The sequence below is a fragment of the Silene latifolia genome, chromosome 10 (genome assembly GCF_048544455.1).
Source record: "Silene latifolia isolate original U9 population chromosome 10, ASM4854445v1, whole genome shotgun sequence".
Taxonomy (NCBI): domain Eukaryota; kingdom Viridiplantae; phylum Streptophyta; class Magnoliopsida; order Caryophyllales; family Caryophyllaceae; genus Silene; species Silene latifolia.
In genome coordinates, this window is record NC_133535.1 from 10,410,178 (window position 1) to 10,428,782 (window position 18,605).

The 18,605-nt window shown below is 37.8% G+C and overlaps 3 protein-coding genes and 1 long non-coding RNA gene across 8 annotated transcripts; 2 read left to right on the top strand and 2 right to left on the bottom strand.

Annotated features, from left to right (window-relative positions):
- Positions 1-495: 495 nt before the first annotated feature.
- Positions 496-1,685, top strand: LOC141607074 (uncharacterized). The gene has a single exon (XM_074426437.1). The coding sequence runs from the start codon at positions 561-563 to the stop codon at positions 1,437-1,439; it is 879 nt and encodes a 292-aa protein (XP_074282538.1). The 5' UTR covers positions 496-560; the 3' UTR covers positions 1,440-1,685.
- A 1,110-nt stretch (positions 1,686-2,795) lies between these two features.
- On the top strand, positions 2,796-6,865 carry LOC141605062 (uncharacterized). Of its 5 annotated transcripts, none has more exons than XR_012526283.1 (7): positions 2,796-2,992; positions 3,934-4,194; positions 5,474-5,604; positions 6,045-6,202; positions 6,290-6,362; positions 6,565-6,640; positions 6,734-6,865. It is a non-coding gene; the product is annotated as an uncharacterized LOC141605062 (long non-coding RNA). The 5 variants fall into 5 exon arrangements; XR_012526280.1 differs by lacking the exon at positions 6,565-6,640 and adding an exon at positions 4,363-4,462 and having other exon boundaries at positions 6,734-6,852; XR_012526281.1 differs by lacking the exon at positions 6,565-6,640 and having other exon boundaries at positions 3,934-4,321; positions 6,734-6,852.
- Positions 6,374-10,318, bottom strand: LOC141605061 (receptor kinase-like protein Xa21). Its single transcript, XM_074423689.1, has 3 exons — positions 7,356-10,318; positions 6,725-7,126; positions 6,374-6,625 (listed from the first exon to the last, which is right to left on the bottom strand). The coding sequence occupies exons 1-3, from the start codon at positions 10,042-10,044 to the stop codon at positions 6,561-6,563; spliced, it is 3,156 nt and encodes a 1,051-aa protein (XP_074279790.1). The 5' UTR covers positions 10,045-10,318; the 3' UTR covers positions 6,374-6,560.
- A 3,015-nt stretch (positions 10,319-13,333) lies between these two features.
- On the bottom strand, positions 13,334-16,308 carry LOC141607005 (uncharacterized). Its single transcript, XM_074426383.1, has one exon. The coding sequence runs from the start codon at positions 16,306-16,308 to the stop codon at positions 13,684-13,686; it is 2,625 nt and encodes an 874-aa protein (XP_074282484.1). The 3' UTR covers positions 13,334-13,683.
- Between the last annotated feature and the right edge of the window lie 2,297 nt (positions 16,309-18,605).

Sequence of the window (18,605 nt, forward strand, 5' to 3'; positions counted from 1 at the left end):
AGCCACCAATTTTGACAAGCCAACATGTAGACCTGACAAACGGGTCAACCTGGTTGGGTTGGGGTCATGTCAGTTTGGGTCGGTCAATTTCGGGTTAGCAGAGTTCAGGCCAGGTTCAAATTATTTCTGATTCGGATAATTTTCAAATCAACTATTATCACGTTTTTCATGGATACTATTCAGTTTGGAACAACTATATTAGGACAAGTCAATTCGAATTTAGGTCAAGCTCGGGTTTTGAGTTATGGTGTCGAGTCGAGTACGGGTCGGATTATTCAGGTCAGGTCCATATTGCCAAGTCTACCAACATGTTGGGACTTAGAGTACATGTTCATACCGTCCTTCAATGGACAAACCAACATGAAAGAGTTTACAAAGTCCATTATTTCACAATGGGCTTTTTATCGGACTTGGACTTAATCCAAGTACTAGGAAGTCGGTTTACCTTTAGCCTATATATACGGATATACCCTGTCAATACTCAATACTACTCCTAAACTACAGTTTCTCTCTCTAAAAATTCTTTCAATATTCATGATATAATTAAAAAGCAATAAAATATGGGAGAAAGAAAAGTGCTGAATAAATACTATCCACCGGATTTCGATCCCTCGAAGATACCGAAAAGAAAGCAGCCGAAAAACAAGCAGACGACGGTTCGGACAATGTTGCCAATGAGTATTCGCTGTAATACTTGCGGTAATTACATGTCAAAGGGTACAAAGTTTAATTCGAGGCAAGAAGACGCTGTTGGAGAGGATTACCTTGGTATCCAAATTGTGCGGTTTTATATAAAGTGTACCAACTGCTCTGCGGAGATAACAATTAAAACTGACCCGAGAAACTCGGACTATACTGTTGAAGCGGGCGCGTCTAGGAATTTTGAACCGTGGCGAAACCAGGATGAGGAATTAGCCGAGAAAAAGCGAAAAAGAGATGCGGAAGAGATGGGAGATGGGATGAAGGCTTTGGAGAATAAAGCATTGGATTCAAAACGCGAGATGGATAGGTTGGCTGATGTTGGTGAGCTTATGTCTGTTAAGTCAAGGCATGCGACAGTCAGTTTTGATGATGTGCTTCAGGCAATACAGCGCGGTGGCGAGGATGAAGAACGGAAACTTGATGAAGCGGATGAAGAACTTATAAAATCAGTGTTTCATGGCCGTAAAGTATTTGTTAAAAGGATTGACGATGATGATGATGACGACGACGATTTCAGTACAGATAAAACTGCAGGTGATAATGTAAGTGCTGCAACAGATGTATTGGCAACAGGAAATTTCAGTGTGGATACAAAGAAGTCAGATTCGTCGAGAATAACATTTAATGTGAAGAAGAAACAAATGGACATGAAGAAAGGCAAAATCAAAGGGGGAGTGTGTAAGAATAAAGTTAATCGTTTGCTCGCAAAATATGACAGTCAAGATGCTGGATGTTGATAACCGGATACAATGCGGTATATTGGTTATTCTCCATGGTCTTTGTTTTTGCTCTGAATTGCTTTTTGCTCTTGATAACACAATCATATTTAATACTTTCGATTGAAATGTAAGCATCATGTTCCCCAAATCCTTTTATCCAATTTGGGCGTCACCCGGTGGCGCCCTGTCATTGTCTTTTCTGAAGCTCCAAATTCAGTGCCAACTCTTTATTGAAGTTTACGACGTAGCTATAATATGTGTCTGAAGTTGTTATTCTAGGCTAATCATAGTGCTACTACAGTAATCTCTTTATGCGGGTGACTGTGTCAGACGCGTGTATGATAAACCCGCCTCAGACAGTGATTGCTGGTAGGTAGAGGAATTATCTTTTGGATTAGCAGTTCTATTAATGTACTGTGAAGTTCACAATATAAACAGCAAAGATTGGTAAATTGCAGGTGCATGTCCTTGCTCGGGAAAGTACTTCAAACCTTATTCAAGAACTACAAACATTCACCATTCCAATCAATCTAAACTACCGCCTGTTGCAATAATCACTTAGCTTGCGCGGAAAGATGAACGTATTACTCCCATCACCGCGACCATTTGTTTACCCTTTATTCAAGGTATTTATTTTTTTTATCAAAAGTAAACAAATGAATATGATGAAGAGAACACCATCTTCAGTACCTGCATCAATACACTTCATAACGACCATAATTGCCAACCCACAGTCCCACATTGTATTTGGCTGTATTTTTGTACTAGTTGATGCAACACTTACCGCAATTACGAGTCATCGGAAAATAATGTCTTTATCTTTATGTATATCTAATTTCTTACGCCATCATAGGCACGGATTACAACTTTACGAGCATGTGAGGTAAAACTGGTCGGACCTAAAAGACATGACCAGAGATATGGATTTAGTCATTTAACTAAATAACCCACGATTTATAAGCTGCCCAAACCTTGTAAGACCAGTATTGACCTAATCCAAACGGCCCAAGCTTGAAAGTTTGAAACTACATGATCTTGAATATAACTTGTACTTGTATGACATATCAAACCTACATGAATTACTAATATGGAAATACGCTTTATTTGCATAGCACATGCCAAATAATAAACATTAATAAACACGAGTTAATATGACCAACACAACATGAATGAGCTCTTGAATATAACTTGAACTAGTATGACATATCAAATGAATACGAATGACTAATATGAAAATACGCTTTATTTGAATAACACATGTCAAATAAATGTCAGATAAACTTTAGTAAACACGAGTTAATGTGAGCAAGTAACAACACAACGTAAATAAGCAAGAGGCAATCACTCGACCTAAAGCGACCCGTCCCAAAAATAATCCCATCATGCTCGTTCAAAATAGACGCGAATCCATAAAAAAGACGAGAACTACAAAGTGCATAAAATACCTGAAATGACCAAACACATCCAAAATAGATGCGAACCCCTAATGACTCGGCAATGGCGGGAATCAGACCGCCATTGAAGAGAAGAAACTCTGTAATCACGAAGGTCACAAGTTTTGTGAGAGTTAGGTAAAAAAAACAATTTATGATTCGAAATTGTTCTCTTCTTTTTTATTTACTGTAAATCAATGATTTCCTGTGTTAGTTTCTGAAATTGATGTTACTAAGCATTATTATGAATATGATTTGTCGAATTTAGCTAGAAATTTGCAAAATAATTGGGTAGGATCATAGTGTACCTGTAGAATTGATGTAATTGCTTGTTAATTGGAGTAATTGGAATTTGTTGATCATCGCGATGAATTCTTAAAACCCTAATTACTTAATTCTAGCTTGGAAATTCACTGCTCATACTTGTTTATGAACAATTATATGAATGTGCACGGCGCCCATACAAAATGATGATTGAGATTAATGTTGGAAGGGTTTTAAGTTATAACCCTCGAATTGAAAGTTATTCTACTCCTTCCAATTCATATATACATTCCTAGTGTTTAATTTTGTGTAGACAGGGTAGAACTAGTCATTCCTGAGGTGCAAAAAAAAAAGAAACATTCCTAGTTTTTAGTTCCGCATAGATATGAAAGTCGAAAATATTTGTGAATTGGAGGGAGTACGGGAAATCATTGAACCGCGAAAAAACGCACGATTTAGTATGCCTGAGAAGAAAAATTCAAAGCCATTACTTCAAAAAGATTAAGGTAAGAAATTACTCATAAGTCATAACAATTTACCAGATAATTTTACAGGTTACTGATTGCTTTTGATTATGCTTTTAATTATTTCAGACTTGCAGTCTTATAATTTTATCTTGCGTATCGTATTGCCTGTTTTCCTGATGAAAATCAACCTTTGTTTCCTGCAATCATTTATATTACAAGCAACATCAGTGTAGAGTCAGCTGTTAGCAAAGCTTCTAAACAAATTGATTTTTCTTTTTTTGAATAATTCATTACTGGTAATCTACGTCTAATAATATGTATAAATGTGTAATGATGTACCTTTGGCAGGAAGAATGGAAGCTTATGCCTTTTTCCAGTGTTGACTGTTGAGAAGGTTGTCTCTTGCTGATTGAAGCGTACTTATGGCGTCGGTTATTTTCATTTGGTCATGCGGCAAATGATTGGAGCATGACACTCCGACACTAATTAAGGAAACCATGCATTCCACTTTTCGTTGAAGTGCATCTTTGATTTCCACTTTATCATCGGCTTCCTCAGTGAGATTATCTTCTTCAAGTGATGGGTCTATAATTTGTAAAACTTGTTCAGGTAATGCTGCCTCTGCATGTAAATGATGGTTGTTGTCTTCCTTGAACATGGTGTCTGTTGGACTCTTTCCTGCCATGAGCTCTAGTAGCAATATGCCATAGTAATAATTGGCATAGAGAACTTTTTGGTGAGTTAATTGAATTTTCTGTTAATTCTTTTATTGAATAGATTGTGCATTACTCAATAATGTGGGATTCGTGATAGCACTTGATGAGTCTGGTATTGGCACTTAATGATACCATTTGTGAAAGAGAAAGTAGGTCACTAGGTTAGTGCTTCTGTCATTTAAGGAAAGACATTCTACATCCTATTTTTTCAGTCAATGCCATTGTACTTATAGGTTACAGAAGATAGTTTTTAAGGCTTTTTATGTTAGCCGAAATCTTCCCGTGGCATACTTATGTGTGACACAACTATGAAACATAGACACTTTATTTTCAGCGAAAGATAAAACACAGGAGTATTTTTGATGAAATAGTCTAGTTTGACACTTAGGCACACAAATATGTCAGACACTTCGGGTGTGCTTGGATTGAGGGATTTGGAGGGAAAAGAAAGGGAGGGGGAGTAGGGGATTTCAAATCTCTTGTTTGGATAGCAAATAAGGGTGGGGGAAATGAAAGGGGAAAGATTTCGAGGGATCTATTTTCCCTCCTCCAAGACAAATCAAAATCTCTCCACAATAGGCAAGATTTGGAGAGAAATTGTATCCAAACACCCACATCACATTTCCCCTCCCCTTACCTTCCCTCCCTTTCTCTTCCCTCCTTCCCCCTCCCCTCCCTTTCCCTCCACTTTTGCTATCCAAACACACCCTTCAAGTTCAGTCGGGCTATAATGATGTGTATATGTTGTGCCTTTATTTTAAGTAATGCAACAACTGAATGGAAAAACTAAAAGACTGCAGGAAGACTAGTCCTATGGTTGGCTGTGAGAAGGTTGTGTCATGCTGATTGAAGTCAAGGACAGGTTTAGTGTTGTGATGAAGTAATGTTCATACAAAATAGTGAAATACTACATAGAGGGAAAGCATACACTGAGGCTAATAGCATTCTCAAGATTTGTAGTCATGTTTACAGCAAATTGACAGATATTAAAAGCATTTAAAACTACGGTAGATTTGTAGTCGTTAGAATATTTTGAGACTTCAACTGGCAGAAATTTGTTTTCCTGATTAAAATCCAACCTCAGGCCCCTGTAACTTCTGATCAAAGTGCAATTTCTTAAATAATTGAATCTGAGTAAACTTATGGTACGTCTAATGATATACCTCTTGCAGGAACATTATGCCTATTTCGATCATTGAAATGGTTGGCTCTTACTGACTGACATCTGCTTCTAGCATCGAGTATTTGCATTCATTCTTGTGGCAAATGATAGGAGCAGGACACTGCGACACTTATCACAGAAGTAATGTATTCTACTCTTCGACTCTATGTTACTCCGATACTTCACTTAGTTGCCGTATTCCGTATCCGATACGTATTTTGTCGGATACGATACGACACTTTCATACTTCATTTTAGACCAAAATATTGAAAATTTCGCACAAAATAGCTGTATCAGATACTCCGATACGTATTTTGCCGGATACAAGTAGACGAGTCTGAGTAACATAGCTCTTCGTTGAAGCTCATCTTCGATTGTCCTAGTTGTGTCATCGGCTTCTTCAGTGAGATTATCTTCTTAAAGTGATGGGTCTACTATTTGTAAGACCTGGTTAGGTAATGTTGTTTCTGCATGCAGATGAAAGCTGTAGCCTTCCTTAAACATGTTGTTTGTTGGACTCTTTCCTCCCTTTGCCTGTTGCCACGCCAGCTTCTAAGGCGGTTGAATTTCCACATGAACAGGACAAATTTCGGTGTGATCATGGATGGCAAGCTACTCATGATTTAGACGATTCTTTCGAAAGCGGGAATGTAATGCAGACTCAAGATTTAAATTCAAGCTATCTCACTTTCCTAGTTATCAGCAACGTTACTCCAACTCAGCGGCAAGTGTCGGATAGGTGAGAATGTGAGATCCTTTAAATTACAGAATAATTTTATGGCACGTGTTCCGTATTAGAAGTGATATCTTTTTTTTGGGTTGATAGCTTTGAAAGTACAAATGAACTATGAAGGGTGATATGGTACCAACGAACCAAGAGAGGCGGATTTGCTACACAGGTAAGACATTAATTTCAAATGTTCATGTATGGGATGCTGTTTATATTCAAACTGTTCACTAATATAGTGAGTTAAATCATGACTTAATCTCTGAGATACATCTTTAAGAAATTCATTAGTCATGATTGCAACAAACTAACCGGAATTTAAAAGCATTCTACATTCAAGTATGATAGATTTGTAGCCTTGAATATTCTATCAGGAGATTTCAACTGGCGGACGCTTGTTTTCCTGATTAAAATCAACCTCAGGTGGCGAGGCTCCTGTAACCATCAGTGGTACAAGTATAATAATATTAGGAAAACTTCTAATCTTCAGCATGATTCATTAATACTAAACTCATAATATGTCTAATGATATACCTTTTGCAGGAAGATTACACCTGTCTTTAGCATTAAGAAGGTTGTCTCTTGCTGATTGAAGCCTGCTAGTGGCATCGACTATTTTCATTCGCTGTTGTGGCAAGTCATTCGAACACGACACTCCGACGCGAATCACAGAAGTAATGCATTCAACTCTTCTTTGTAGCTCATCTTGGATTGCCCTTGTGTCACCCGCTTCTGCAGAAAGCTTATCTTCTTCAAGTGATGAGTCGACAACTTGTAAGATTTTGTCAGGTAATGCTGCTTCTGCATGCTTATGAAGGTTGTAGCCTTCCTTGAACGCGCTGTCTGTTGGTCTCTTTCCTGTCATTAGCTCAAGCAGCAATATGCCATAGCTGTACACATCACCCTCTGTAGATGGCTCACTTCCGAGCCCGTACTCTGACATGTGAATCCCATGACAAGGCTTAGAAACAGAAATGGGGGGTAGATAGATAGATAGGCAAGCCTTAGAACATTTGTTTACTATTATAAAATTCTAGACGAAAGAATATTACTGCATAGCATTAAGGCCAGGGGCTTACTGTTTCTGCATCCTAGTCTTTTGTTAATAATATCATTTTAGAGCGTTTGTCAGACTAATTATAACTAGGAATCACACTATTATTACCTGGAGCAGCATAACCTATAGTGCCCTTGATTCCAGTTGTACTACTTTGATTCGGATGACGAGGTTGAGTAAGAATCCTTGCTAATCCAAAATCCCCAACATGAGCGACCATGTCATCATCAAGCAATATGTTGCTTGGTTTCAAGTCGCAATGCACTATTGGAGTTTCACACTCATGGTGGAGATAGCTCAATGCATGGGCCGCATCAATCGCTACATCCACTCTTTGACCAAGGCTCATGTTTCCACCGACTCCATGTAACCATCTGTCTAGACTTCCATTGGGCATGAACTCGTATACTAGTGCTTTAAAATCGTTTCTCTGAAAGTCAATACTGGAACATGCTGTTATGATGCCTAGCAGATTACGGTGACGGACATTCCTCAACGTGTTGCACTCTGCCATGAAGCTCTTAGATGCACCACGGAGTTGCAAGTTGAGAACTTTCACTGCAACCATGTTTCCATCCAAAATCCCCTTAAACACTGATCCAAAAGAACCGATTCCCAGTAGGTTCTCTGAGGAAAAACCAGCCGTGGCTTTGAGTAACATGTCGTAAGACACTTTCATTGTTACATTGCCCATTATTGTACTCGATAAACTAGGCGTCTTTTTCTTTTTGATGCATGTCCGGTACAACCCTATGGCCCCTACCACCATGATCACCATCCCAACAAGTGCACTGATAATTGGAATTATCAATCTAGTACTTTCCTTGCTTCTATTCTCACTGCAGTTTTGTAATTGCAACTGTTTAATTCCTCCACAAAGCTTGTTATTGCCAGCAATAAAGACCTCGCTTGCATTTGCAAATACTGAATTCGTTGGAACCCTTCCCTCAAAATCGTTGTAAGATAAGTTAAGGTAATATAACTTGAGAAATTTAGAGAAGAAGGTTGGAATGGGACCGGATAAATTGTTTCGAGAAAGGTCAATTTCTCTGAGGTTAGCCAAAGAAGCGAAGGATGAAGGAATATTTCCACTGTAGGAATTTCCATCCATGTACAGATATTGAAGATCGGGACAGTCGCCAAGACTATCTGGAATGACACCTGAAAACTTGTTATTAGACAGAAGCAAGGCTTGTAGGTTACGTTGTTTACTCAATTCCAAAGGGAGGGAGCCTTCCAAATAATTTTGAGAGAAATCTACTCCTATAAATGAAACAGATCCTTGAAATAACTTATTATCCAAGGTTCCATTGAATTCATTGTATGCTAAATTCATGTTCAACAAGCTTTGGCAGTTTCCAAGTTGTGGAGGTATACTCCCTTCGAATATATTATTATATAAATAAAGATCACTCAAGTGTGATAAATTGCCCAAGGAACTAGGAATTCTTCCTTCTAATCTGTTGGAACTGAAATCAAGTAGTTCCAATTTGTGAAGCTTCCCGAAATCCCGAGGAAGAGATCCTGTTAATTTGCAGCTAGGCATAATTAAGCGCTCAAGATTGTTGAGATTAGTAATACCTTCCGGAATTTCCCCACTTATTCGTGTATCATTGATTGTGAGCCATTGCAAAGAGGTGGATAGATTGGCTAGAGACTTGGGTAATATTCCAGAAAAGTGATTTGACCCCAAATCTAGGATACTTAATCGGCTACAGTTAACTAGAGTATCAATAAAGTTGATATCACCCTCTAGATAGTTATGGGCAACAGATAAAACATTTAGGTTATGAAAATTCCCAAAATTATAAGGAACCCTCCCTCCAAAACTATTGCCACCAAATGCAATAACCTCAAGTGTTGTGAGATTTTGTATCGTGATTGGAATAGATCCTGAGAAGTTGTTTCCCTGGAGTCTCAACGTTTGCAGTTGAGGAATAGTGAAGCCGATATCTGCAGGAAGTTCTCCATATAGTTGGTTGTCATTAAATTCAATTTCTTGAAGGAAGGAGAGATTGAAAAGGGACAGAGGAAGTGTGCCTGAGAGTTCATTTACTCCAACTTCAATGTTAGTTAGTTTTCGCATCCTACCAATGCTGTTTGGGATGGTTCCTGTAAATGAGTTGTCATGAGCGAATATGTATACTAAAGAAGTAAGATTTTGTATGATGTCTAAAAGAGGCCCAGTAAGATTGTTATCCTCCACAATAAATATTGTCAGCATTGATAATGCCCTTAATCCTGTTGGGAGTTTTCCCTCTAGCTTGTTGTTGCCAAAGGAAAGAAGTCTAAGGTTACTGCAATTAGATATGTTGGGTGGAATTTCACCTACAAATGTGTTGTTACGTAACCGTAATATTTGAAGCCTAATTAGATGACTTAACTGTGCGGGTATATTGCCAGATAGACTATTATTGTAAAGCTCTATAATTGTAAGGAAGCTCAGGTTTCCTATGAAAGGAGATATGGTTCCTGCCAAATCTCTGGAACTTAAATCTAATACAGTCACTCTGTTATGTTTATGCCCACAAGTAACCCCCTCCCAAGAACAGTGGTGAATAGAGTCATTCCATGAACTTAAAACCCTGTTGGAAGGATCCAATAGTTTGCTCTTGATGGCTAGCAACGCAGTGTGGTCGGTCTCGTTGCCTGGGTAGTCAATACTATGCAGTGATAAAGTTACTGTAATATTTTGCATAAGAAAAACAAAGATGACAAGAAAGGCTGCTGGTTTGCTACAAAGTAGAGATATAATACTTGGACTTTCATTTTGGGTGTGTAGGGGGATTGTTTTCATTTTGTATTACGTTTTCAGCAGTTGTTTTGTGTGAGATGCTCTTGATCTTGATCACTCTTTGATTTATATAGGCACTTACATCATCATGATTTATTCGCTGGTCTCTGTCTCTTTAGCAAAGGGTAACTACGCCACCTACCAGGGTAGTTATTTCAGTGTTATAAAACCGATATCGATAGTCGTGATTGCTACTTCACTTAGAACTATGTAGCAGTGAAGAATTACTTTTCTAAGAAAATTTTAATATGTTATCCATCTTACTGGTAAGACTGAACTTTCAAAGAACTCGTTGATTTGTGGTGTTGTTATATTGGTTAAGCTTTTGCCACGCTTTTTAGAAGTTTATTTGCCCCCACAGACATAAATAATCAAGCTAAAGGGAAGCAGCCAGCTTTACTTAGGAACAGGTTACATACTAATGAGTAATAACGACTAATTAACTACTGCGTACCAAATACTAATGACTTGTTGAATTCAGGATTTAAGAAATATTTTGCCTTGCATTTATATTCTGGTCTTTTTTGGCAGCCTACATTATTGAGCCTCTTTATCAAAATTTGTTCAGCTTTGGTTATTTGCTTTGTCAAATACTCCCTCCATCCCAATCATTTGTTTACCGTTTTTATTCTTTGTGAGGATATTATAATCAAAGGTAAGACGGAGGGACTACCCGTTAAGACATTCAATATTTAGCAAATTCTATTATTACCCACAATAGTCAAACTTATTTCAGAAATCCTCTAGCTCTCACTAACGCTTTTTTCAAATAGTTCCGTTTTTAATTGATTAGTTGATTGGTTATTTATTCTTCTCTCCTTTATTACACTTTTTACCAACCACTTTCTTATAGATTTTACCTGGTTCATTCCGGATCCTTAATTCTATTTCGGTTTTTAAAAATCGTTTTAATCTTTTCTCTCGATTTAAATTTTAAGTTTTTATAAAAGAAAGCCGGAATTCGATTTTAAAACCCCTAAGTTTACCTTGACTTTTCATTACATTTTCGTTCTTCCTTTTTGTTTTTCATCTTCCCTTTTTTTATTCGCATTTTGAGGCGTGCATTCACCCATGGACGGTTCGAAAAGATGATTCATGTCAGCCGACCCCAAATCATTTTGGGATTAAGGCTCTGATGTTGTTGTTTGTAGTTGATTGGTTATTTGTTTCTTTTTAATTGCTAGTATATTTGCATTTTACTTTCTTTATTATATCCTTGCTTTCGTTCAGCCAATCAAACCTTTAATCTGATTTGTTTCGGAACATAACAGAGAACATGTTCACTGTCCCTGTGATTGATCCCACTTAGTAAAAGTGCAGCGTGCACTTAATGAGTACTCTGTTTTATTCAAAATCGTCAAAGATCTTTTAACAGAACTTGAAAGGTTTTTGCATCAAACTGTGGCAGATTTGTAGTCTTTATAATTCTATCTTAATCACTTAATAGTTAATGCTGGGCACTAGTCTTCTGATAAGAATCAACCTTTTTTTTTGTAAAGGCTGCAATCATTACAGTAGCATCTATATTCGATGTCACTGTTGTTGCATAGCCTATTCGTGGTGTATATCTATGTTTTCTATGAATTACTTGATTGAATAACAATGCTACTAGTGACTATGCCCAAGTGCCTAATAATATGTTAGTTGCCTACTCGCCTTGAAATAGGTCTGCGTTGTTGGTGATTGAGTGGCTTCCCTGTAAGATCATTGTAATGGTTCTCTTTGTGAAAAACAGTAAGAGATCAGTGCTCGACTGACTCAAGAAAAGACTTTCGGAGTCTAGAACCATTCTAATAATTTACAAGGACTTGAATTCTTCCTGTTTTTTTTTTACAGCAATGCTATACGCCTATACATAAGAATAGAACAACTGAACAAGTATCAGTTCTATGCTGCATTCGAGCTGTGCTTGGTCCCTCGTCGCCTTTCCATATTGCCACGCCAGTTTTAAGGTTGAATTTCCACATGAACAGGTCAAATTCCGGTATGATCATGGATGGCAAGCTAGTCCTGATTTAGAAGATTCTTTCCAAAGCAGGAATGTAATGCAGACTCCAGATTTAAATTCAAGCTATCTCATTTGCCTAGTTATCAGCAACGTTACTCCAACTCAGCGGCAAGTGTCCGACAGGTGAGATCCTTTAAACTACAGAGTAATGTTATGGCACTTGTTCTGTATCAGAAGTGATATTTTTTTTTTCTTGATAGCTATGAAAGTACCAATGAACTATGAAGGGTGGTATAGTAGTAATTAGTACCAACAAACCAAGAGAGGTGAATTTGCTACACAGGTAAGACATTTATATCGAATGTTCATTACCCCGAATGTTCATGTGTTTGATGCTTACTGAAATTTTTCTAGGCACATTTAGAATTCATTGATGAGTTAATTGTGTTTACGGTGAATTACTTGATTGACTGGTTAGACTGCAAATCCCGAGTTTTTCGAATTTGAGATTGAAGATCAACAAAGCTGCAAATTCCGTGAGGGTCAAATAATTGGTTTATAAAAGGTGCACTTTTTTGTTTAGTTCCTACAATTCATATTTATTTGCAAAATCTGCAAAATTGGTTGTCAATTTGTCATGCTTTACACAAGATAACAATTTACTCTTTTCGTCTCAGTCACTTGTTTACCTTTTATATTCTTTGTGAGAGGTACTTTAATCAAAGGTAGACAAATGATTGAGACGGAAGGAGTACATGATCAGTATTAAGTAGTAAAGTACATAACACTTCATTAGTCCTGATTACAACAAACTAACCAGAATTTTGAAAGCATTCTACATTCAAGTATGATAGATTTGTAGTCTTGAATATTCTATCTGGAGACTTCAATTGGTGGACGCTTGTTTTCCCGATTAAAATCAACCTCAGGCGGCGAGGCTTTTGTATCCATCAGTGGTACAAGTATAATAATATTAGGAAAACTTCTAATCTTCACATGGTTCATTAATAGTAAACTCATATGTCTGATGATATACCTTTTGCAGGAACATTACACCTGTCTCTAGCATTAAGAAGGTTGTCTCTTGCTGATTGAAGCCTGCTAGTGGCATCAACTATTTTCATTCGCTGTTGTGGCAAGTCATTTGAACACGACACTCCGATGCGAATCACAGAAGTAATGCATTCAACTCTTCGTATCACACTATCAACTTGGATTGCCCTTGTGTCACCCGCTTCTGCAGAAAGCTTATCTTCAAGTGATGAGTCGACAACTTGTAAGATTTGGTCAGGTAATAATGCTTCTGCATGCTTATGAAGGTTGTAGCCTTCCTTGAACATGCTGTCTGTTGGACTCTTTCCTGACATTAGCTCAAGTAGCAATATGCCATAGCTGTAAACATCACCCTCTGTAGATGGCTCACTTCCAAGCCCGTACTCTGACATATGGATCCAATTACAAGGCTTAGAAACATAAATGATAGATAGACAGGGAAGCCTTAGAACATTCATTTACTATGTTATATACTATCATTAGCTAGGCAACCTCACTTACCGAAGCATATATGAAATGGTCTATTGTAGAATTTTAGATTAAAGAATTTTACAGCAACCATTTTAGCATTAAGGCCAGAGGCTTACAGTTTCTGCATCTTAGTGTTTTGTTAATAATATCATTTTATAGTGTTCGTTAGACTAATTATAATTAGGAATCACCCTATTATTACCTGGAGCAGCATAACCTATAGTGCCCTTGATTGCAGTTGTACTACTTTGATTCGGATGTTGAGGTTGAGTAAGAAACCTTGCTAATCCAAAATCCCCAACATGAGCTACCATGTCATTATCGAGCAATATGTTGCTTGGTTTCAAGTCGCAATGCACAATTGGAGTTTCGCACTCATGGTGGAGATAGCTGAGTGCATGGGCCACATCAATCGCTACATCCACCCTTTGAGCAAGGTTCATGTTTCTATCCACTCCATGCAGCCATTGGTCTAGACTTCCGTTTGGCATGAACTCATATATTAGAGCTTTAAAATCATTTCTCTGAAAATCAATACTCGAGCAAGCTGTTATGATGCCTACCAGATTACGGTGACGGATATTCCTCAATGTGTTGCACTCTGCAATAAAGCTCTTAGATGCACCACGGTGTTGCATGTTGAGAACTTTCACTGCAACCGTTTCTCCATTCAAAATCCCCATAAAAACTGATCCAAAAGAACCTGTTCCCAGTAGGTTCTCTGAAGAAAAACCAGCCGTTGCTTTGAGTAGCATGTCGTAAGACACTTTTATTGTTACATTGCCCATCATTGAGGAACCCGATGAACGAGGTGTCTTTTTCTTTCTGATACATGCCATGTACAACCCTACAGCCCCTACTGCCATGAACACCACCCCAACAAGTGCACTGATAATGGGAATTATCAACCTATTCCTTTCCCTGGTTTGATTCTCACTACACTTGGGTAATTTCAACTGTTTAATTCCTCCACAAACCTTGTTATTGCCAGCAACAAAGACCTCACTTGCATTGGCAAATACTGAATTCGTTGGAACCATTCCCTCAAAGTCGTTGTAAGATAAGTTAAGGTAATATAACTTGGGAAATTTAGAGAAGAAGGCTGGAATGGGGCCAGATAAATTGTTTCGAGAAAAGTCAATTTCTCTGAGGCTAGCCAAAGAAGCGAAGGATGAAGGAATATTTCCACTGTAGGAATTTCCATCCATGTACAGATATTGAAGATCAGGACAGTCGCCAAGACTATCTGGAATGACACTTGAAAACTTATTGTTAGATAGACGTAAGATTTCCAAGTTACTTTGCTTACCCAATTCCAAAGGGAGGGAGCCTTCCAAATGATTTTCAGACAAATCTACTCCTACAAATGAAGCAGATCCTTCAAATAGCTCATTGCTCAAGGCTCCATTGAGTTCATTGTATGCTAAATTCAGGTTCAACAAGCTTTGGCAATTTCCAAGTTGTGCAGGTATACTCCCTTCCAATATATTATCATTTAAATAGAGCCCTTCCAAGAGTGACAAATTGGCAAAGGAATTGGGAATTCCGCCTTCAAATTTGTTGGAGCTCAAATCAAGCAGTCCTAATTTGTAAAGCTTACCGATATCCTGAGGAAGAGATCCCGATAAATTGCAGTTAGACAAAACTAAGCGCTGAAGATTGTTGAGATTGGTAATACCTTCAGGGATTTTCCCGCTTATCTGAGCCTCACTGATAGTGATCCATTGTAAAGAGGTGGAGAGATTGGCAACAGATTTGGGTAATATTCCAGAAAAGTGATTTGACCCCAAATCTAGGACACTTAATTGGCTACAGTTAAATAGTGTATCTATAAAGCTGATATCACCCTCTAGATAGTTATGGGCAACAGATAAAACATTTAGGTTACGAAAATTCCCAAAATTATAAGGAACCCTCCCTCTAAAACTATTGCCACCAAATGCAATAACCTCTAGTGTTGTGAGATTTTGTATCGTGATTGGAATAGATCCTGAGAAGTTGTTTCCCGGGAGGGACAACCGTTTCAGATGAGGAATAGTGAAGCCAATATCTGCAGGAAGTTCTCCATATAGTTGGTTGTCATTAAATTCAATTTCTTGAAGAAAGGAGAGATTGAAAAGGGACAGGGGAAGTGTGCCTGAGAGTTCATTTTCTCCAACCTCAATGTTAGTTAGTTTTCGCATCCTACCAATGTTGTTCGGGATGGTTCCTGTAAATGAGTTGTCATGAGCAAATATAGATACTAAAGAAGTAAGGTTTTGTATGATATCAAAAAGAGGACCCGTAAGATTGTTATCCTCCACAATTAATATTGTTAGCATTGACAATGCCCTTAATCCTACCGGAAGTTTTCCCTCTAGCTTGTTGTTGCCAAGGGAAATAAGCCTGAGGTTAACGCAATTAGATATGTTGGATGGAATTTCGCCTACAAGTGTGTTGTTACGTAAGGTTAATACCTGAAGCCTGATTAGATGACCTAATTGCGCGGGAATATTGCCAGATAGACTATTATTGTAAAGCTCAATAACTGTAAGGAAGCTCAGGTTGCCTATGAACGGAGATATTGTTCCTCCCAAACTTCTAGAACTCAAATCTAATCCAATCACTCTGTTATGTTTACGCCCACATGTAACCCCCTCCCAAGAACAGTGGTGAATAGAACCATTCCATGAACTTAAAACCTTGTTGGAAGGATCCAATAGTTTGCTCTTGATGGCCAGCAACGCAGTGTGGTCGGTCTCGTTGTCTGGGTAGTCAATACTATGCAGTGATAAGGTTACTGTAATCTTTTGCATAGCTAAAACAAAGATAACAAGAAAGGCTGGCTTGCTGCTACATAGTGGAGAAATAATACTTGGACTTTCATTTTTGGTTTGGAGGTGGATTGGTTTCATTTTGTTTTGTTGTCAGCAGTTTTATGTGATGTGCTCTCTCTGATTTATATAGGCACTTGCATCATCTACACCACCTACCAGGGTTATTATTTCTTGTACACGAACTTTTGGTTACTGATTGCTACCGTGTCATTTCTACGTCCTAGTGGCGTAGTGCACTTTGCTCATTCTCGGTGGCTCAGGAGATTAATTGGTTTTCAGAAGTTGTGTGTCATGTGGAGGATGTTGATGTTGAAGTTTATGTTCAGCAGTATGTCATCAACATGCTTTTATTACCCGATGTAGTTACTTTATCGCTTTCATCAGGTCCTGATATTTTTGTTTCACTATAAATGAGGGCGGCTGTATTTGTTTGTTGTAATCTATACCAATAAGACCATAACCATGATTGCTACTTTTTTTCATTGAATTACTTTATTAGGAAAGAATTTAGTATTGTTATCCATATCACTGGTAGGACTAAACTTTCAAATAATTAAGCAACAGGGACGCAATCGGCTTGACTTTTTGTCAGCCTACATTATTGAGCAAATTGTCATTTAAGACGGAGAGATCCTTCTTAAGCTTAAGACGGGTCAAGTATGTCAATGTGAAATGAATAAGACAAAGACATAATGTATAGGGAAAAACAAAATATGTCTCATTTACACAAGTAGTGTATTACTTACCCGTTTTATTCTTATGACGGACATGTCCGTCTTAAAAGAGAGCTATTAACATTATTGAGCCTCTTTCATCAGAATCTGTCATTATTGATCCTTTGCTTTGTCATTAGTATAATTTAGTGTACTCTTGACTCTTCTAATAATCTTCAAGGCTCAAGCAAATCAATAAGCACCCACAATAATCAAACTTATTTTCGAAATCCCTGAATTCCCCCTAATGCTTTTTCACAAAATTTTCGCCGTTTTTAATTGATTTGTTGTTGCTTAGTATTTTTTTCTTGGGTTATTTCATAGGAATAATCCATTATATGGGTGGCCTATTTAAATTATTCTATTATTTAAGTAATTCGGATTTAATTCATCTTATCACCACTTCCTTCCTAGAACAAACTCACTTAATTTTTTTTACCCGTTGTATAAGGTTACCTTTTCCTCCCTCTTCATTTAACTCCCAAATCTCCCTCACCCTCAAATTCTTATATCATTAATCTCCCATTATCACACACACCACCTACCACAATCTCCTGTTGTACTTGCTGGTTAGTATACTCGTCGGTCACCGTCAGTATACTCAAATTCTTACATCATTAATCCCCCATTTTTAGCCTGATGGTGGTTGCTGCTGCCGGTGGACGATGTTGATCGCTGCTTTGTGGTGAACGAAGAAGATAAGGGGTGGAGTTGGTGAAGTTTAATGGTGGCCTGGTAGGTTTATGGTGATTGGCGCGTGCAGAGGTAAGTAGCTGCACCAGTGGTCGGAGGAATTCAGCATCGAGGAGTGATCGCAGGAGAAGTGGTGGTCGGAGGGAGGACCGTCGACGGTCGTCGGAGGAGTAATGAACGGAGGGAGAAAAGATAAGTTGGTTTTTTTTTTTTGGAATTAGGGTAAGAAATAAGGTGGCTTGGCCCTTAAAAACACAAGGATGACATGTTGTTCAGGTTTTCCGTCGGCTTAGGGTGTTATTGGAAGGCATGTTGTATATGATGGATTAAATTGTAATTATTGATGGAATTGAGTAATTCAAGAAGGTCACCCATATGATGGATTATTCATATGAAATAACCCTTTTTTTCTTACATAGTTGCTCTTTCATGGTCACGTTTTACTCTTTCATGAACAATTTTCCATAATTTTTTCACCACTTACCCTTCTTTCAAGAGAACAAAAAAAAGTCTCTCTCTTCCTATACCTCTCAAATTTAATTAAATTCAACAATTATATATCTAAATCCACATATTACTTCATATGTCTCAGTGAATAGTTTACATTTGCTTTATTTTGGAGTTTTATTCTGTGAGGGTGAAATAAAGTAACTGTAAACTATTGACTGAGATAGAGGGAGTAATCAAGTATAATAATTCTATCTAAAATCATTGAATATCAAACTATTGTATCAATCTAAAGATTGGGAATTGAGAATTATGATGGGGATATTTAAACATATTAGGGTTTTAAAAGGGAAGGGGCGGTTGGGGTAGCGGGGGAGAGGCTGTAACACCCCCGTACACCAGAACGCCTTACCAAGGACCATT

What these genes read in the sequence shown, in the direction of transcription:
- LOC141607074 (XM_074426437.1), top strand. Translation starts at nt 561, where the DNA reads ATGGGAGAAAGAAAAGTGCTGAATAAATACTATCCACCGGATTTCGAT.
- LOC141605061 (XM_074423689.1), bottom strand. Translation starts at nt 10,044, where the DNA reads ATGAAAACAATCCCCCTACACACCCAAAATGAAAGTCCAAGTATTATA. An exon ending in TATAGGTTATGCTGCTCCAG is followed by an intron (nt 7,127 to 7,355) that starts GTAATAATAGTG and finishes TTCACATGTCAG; the next exon opens with AGTACGGGCTCGGAAGTGAG. An exon ending in GTGTAATCTTCCTGCAAAAG is followed by an intron (nt 6,626 to 6,724) that starts GTATATCATTAG and finishes TGATGGTTACAG; the next exon opens with GAGCCTCGCCACCTGAGGTT.
- LOC141607005 (XM_074426383.1), bottom strand. Translation starts at nt 16,308, where the DNA reads ATGCAAAAGATTACAGTAACCTTATCACTGCATAGTATTGACTACCCA.